Raw genomic sequence first — 3,949 nt, 5'->3', positions numbered from 1 at the left:
CCATCTCCATGCTCATGGTAGTTTGTTTGTGCATCAAGGTGAACTCTATAATTCTTTGTGCAGCAAAGTGAACTGATCTGTTTTTCCTTAAAAAAAGGGAACTCCCCGGGAGCCACAAAAATATGTCTACACCCCTGCGAATATAGAAATAATTCATGGGAGAGAGAGAGAGAGAAGTTTAACGGTTAAAGAAAACTCAACTGTGATGCCTAGGTGCATCAGTGCAGTGCATGAGAGTCCTGTGTATGTTACAAAAAATTGATATTGAACCATAGAATATGTACGTTTCCATTTGCAACACACGGGGTGAGGATGAATGTAGGAGAAGCCAAAAACGAGAGAAGATTCTCCAATACCCCATTCATCGCACAAGAAAAGACGCCCTGATAACTATTTTCATTATTTTGATACAAAATATAAAGATTTTCATCACAAAAAACTATATGCATCAAACCACCCTTTTCCACCTCTAAGACAACAATATATACATTGTAATCTGTACGACATATTTGCGGTGCCACTTATGACTTAAGTTACAACAATAACATATGTGTTCACATGGGCAACAGGTACTGGAACTCATAGTCATATGGGATCACCTCCACGACGTCTTCAACCTTGAGGTGGCCCTGGTGCCCCCTCAGGCAGTCCACCATGGATTTTCTGAGAGACCAAGATGTCGGTAGCTGGTCACAGATCCACCTGAGCAGCGACTCCATGTCCTTGGAGAAGTCGTGCATGTTGGAGTGTATCAGTCCCGGGATCATCAGCCTCCTCGTCGAGGTCACCACCAGCGACGCCTGCAGGTAGTCCAGCTTCGCCTTCTCCAGATCCATCATCACGCGGTCCGCCTTGTATATCCTCAGCTGCAACTCACAAAATTCAGATTTCACTGTTGGTAGCTAGATCTGGTAGAAATTTCAAGCATTCAAGTAGGAGGTATGGTAAATAAATATGCGTGGTAATTCAGGAGTATAGTCATTCATTCAGGAGTATAGTCGTTGCAACTGCATATAGACTTACCGCTGGTGAAGATCTGGTGCCGCAGCACATCGCAAACAGAATGTTTGGCTCCGAGCTATTCAATCCGTAGAGACCCCTCACCCGCTGTTCTTCGACATCGACATCGCACTTCCAGAATTCCTGCGGTGTTTGTCTACTCATGAGAATAACACATTCTTGTTCTGCAGTTGCAACTGAAAGCGAAATAGAATCTACAAAACGCTCACTTCTTTCACACTGGATGGCTGCCTCAGGACGAAATTTTCAATCACCAGAGCATTGAACTTCTGCCCTGAAACATTGATGGTTGCCTGAAAGTGAAACAGAACACAAATGATACACTTTCTTTACGCAACTAGAAAAATTAAGAAGAAGCATAAAGTTTGCCGAAACAGACTAGGTACCTTGTTCTTCAGTGCCAGCAACTTCTCAGAGTTTGAGGGCAAACCATGCTGCAGGATTCCCTGCAGAATTATTCAAAACACACACAATTTTCATCACTAAACGGCAGATACCAAAACCTCTACCTCGAAGAAATGTGACAAAGGTAAAAAAAATGTACGTACGTGCATGATGCATGTGTTGTAAATGTTGAGCCAAAACGCTAGCTTCTGCTGGTGCGTCAGAAACCTCAAATCCACCTGCTGCAAGGCCTCCAACATCTCCCTACGAGCACGCATTTCATCCAAAAATTATGTATAACCACTAAAATCAAGAATCAACACAAGCAGTAAATTTGTATGAACATTTGAATGTAGTATTATTACTTACCTCAGCTTGGTGAGCAGAGGGGAGCTGGAGAACCCTCTGAGGTCGAAGGCACTCGACGTGAACCTGACGAGGTTCTTGTAGGGGCCGATGTCCCTGACAACGGAGTCCGGCACCCCGAAGATGCCGTAGTGGTCCTGCTGCCCCCTCTGGTCCTTCTCCTTGGCCGCCGCCACGTTCAGCGTCGCGTCGATCCGGAAGCTCCCCTGCAGGTTCCCGGACCTGGCCAGGTTGCCGGACTTCTCCATCTCCGCCACCCGCGATGACCGGAGCAGCCTGATGAAGATCACCGCCAGGCACTTCACGATCCTCTCCGACAGCTTGTTCGGTTGCACCTTGGCCTGCTCGTCCCTCTTGGTCATCGTCGTCGGCGGCGAGGCTTGTTGGGAGACTCTTGGAGGTTTTTCGGGTGCTCGGTCCGATTGCTTTTGGAAAAAACAGAGCATGAGCAGAGCCCTGATCCCATTGACAAATGGTTCCTCGTTCAGTTTTGGTTGGTGGTTGGTTACCTTTTCAAGGGAGTTTCTTGGCGGGAGGCCGAAGATGTTACCGTTGAGCTTCGGGCTGACGGCGGTGGCGGAGCCTGATGATCCTCTGGCCTGCTCTCTCGGGCTCTTGGCCGGCTTGTCATCAGCAGCGGCGGTGGCCGCAAGGTGACGCTGGAGGTACTCGGCGTTCATGGCCTGGCTGATGAAGAACATGGACTTGATCTCCGGCGCCGCCTGATCCGAGGCTTGACGAGCCAACGTGGGCGCCGTGTGCGTGGGTGTACCGTTACCTACCGTAGCTTCTCCATTGACATTGTTGTTGCCATGACGAGCCGACGCCGGAGCCGAGTGTGACGTCGTGCCGTTACCCCGTGTAGCCGCTTCTCCTCCGTTGCTGGCATTACCACTGCCAGTGCCATTGTTGGTGTAGACACTCAGCGGGTTGCCATTGTTGTTGGTGTAGACACTTGCCGGGTAGGAGTACGTGCTGGACGCCATTGAAACTGATGCTCGTTGCTGCTGCGAGACCGTCAGGCTGCCCTTCATGGTGTGTATCTGGGACTCGAGGCGCACGATCTCCTCCTCGACGAGCACGAGCTCGGCGAGCAGCTGCTTGGCCTTGGATGGGATGAATGCCGGGATGTTGAGGAGCACGGAGCGCGCCGAGGTTGATGAATTGGCCGGGGCGTGCAGGGCGCGCTCGAGGATGTTGTGCACCGTCTGCTCGTTGCTCAGCTGCTGCTTCAGCTCCGACACCTGCACCAACATGTTCATTTCCTGTCTCCAAACTTCAACTTGTTCATGGAAAATAGATTGCATTTCGTAATTTATAAAGGAAAGAATGATCGGTGGTACGTACCTCTTGCTCAAGATCCATGCGCCTCTGGCTCTGTTGTTGTTGTTGTCGTTGCACCTGCACGCCGTTGCCGTTGCCGTTGCCGTTGCCGACGCCGATGCCTGCCGTCGTGGGCTGCAACTGAACGCTTACATTGGTTGAGCTGAGCATATGAGAAGAAGCAGAGCGGGAATGGTAAAAGTTGTTGCTCTTTTTTGAAAAAAGAGAAAAGAGGACACGGTAAATTTGGGCCACATTGATGGATTGGTGGGCTAATGTGAGCAGGTCTAGGTCCAGCCGAGTTTATTTGCAAGGCATTCGTCAATTAAAAGAGGAACGGAACGGAACTTGCTTGATCCAATTGAAATTGAGTTGAATCGAATCGAATCGAATGAATGCAGTGGATGGAACAGAAAAGGAAACTAAACCACCTGACTGACAAACACACTACTTGCTAGCATGCATGGATTAATTGCTGTATGATTCTACGTCGGTGATTGAGCATAGTATAATTAAGTGCACTCACCGGAGGAGGAAGAGGAGGAGGCGGAGCCTGCAGAGGAGGATCGGCGACGAGCTGGAGGTGGTGGGCATGGCGAGTCCTGCGGCTCATCGGAGTCAGAGACCTCGCCACCGCCACGTACTCCATCTTCGAATCCGATCACCGTCGCAGCAGCTAGGTCACGATCTGGCCGGCAACGTCGCAGCAGCTAGGTAGGTAGGTTGGAGTGCATGCGCGTGAAGAAGAGGCCGGCGACGACGACGAAGAAGAAATGAGGAAGAAGGAAGTGGGTTGGGATGTTGTTGGTGTCGGCCGTATGTGTATGTGTATGTGTATGTAACCGCAACACGCACG

At 50.1% G+C, this 3,949-nt stretch overlaps 1 protein-coding gene across 1 annotated transcript; it reads right to left on the bottom strand.

Moving 5' to 3' along the window:
- Positions 1-364: 364 nt before the first annotated feature.
- Positions 365-3,743, bottom strand: LOC123399685. Its single transcript, XM_045094080.1, has 9 exons — positions 3,620-3,743; positions 3,118-3,234; positions 2,280-3,014; positions 1,774-2,195; positions 1,569-1,668; positions 1,407-1,466; positions 1,230-1,313; positions 1,024-1,143; positions 365-866 (listed from the first exon to the last, which is right to left on the bottom strand). Exons 1-9 carry the CDS (start codon positions 3,740-3,742, stop codon positions 555-557), a joined length of 2,073 nt encoding a protein of 690 aa, XP_044950015.1. The 5' UTR covers position 3,743; the 3' UTR covers positions 365-554.
- Positions 3,744-3,949: the final 206 nt, after the last annotated feature.

Source organism: Hordeum vulgare, chromosome 5H (assembly GCF_904849725.1).
Source record: "Hordeum vulgare subsp. vulgare chromosome 5H, MorexV3_pseudomolecules_assembly, whole genome shotgun sequence".
Lineage (NCBI taxonomy): Eukaryota > Viridiplantae > Streptophyta > Magnoliopsida > Poales > Poaceae > Hordeum > Hordeum vulgare.
The sequence above is the reverse complement of the archived record's forward strand: the minus strand, read 5'-3'. Positions and strand labels throughout refer to the sequence as shown.

Bases quoted from the DNA above. Each gene is read 5' to 3' on its own strand.
- LOC123399685 (XM_045094080.1), bottom strand. From the start codon at position 3,742: ATGGAGTACGTGGCGGTGGCGAGGTCTCTGACTCCGATGAGCCGCAGG. The intron at 3,235-3,619 runs GTGAGTGCACTT...GTAAGCGTTCAG, and splicing joins CTCCTCCTCTTCCTCCTCCG to TTGCAGCCCACGACGGCAGG. The intron at 867-1,023 runs GTAAGTCTATAT...TGTGAGTTGCAG, and splicing joins GCACCAGATCTTCACCAGCG to CTGAGGATATACAAGGCGGA.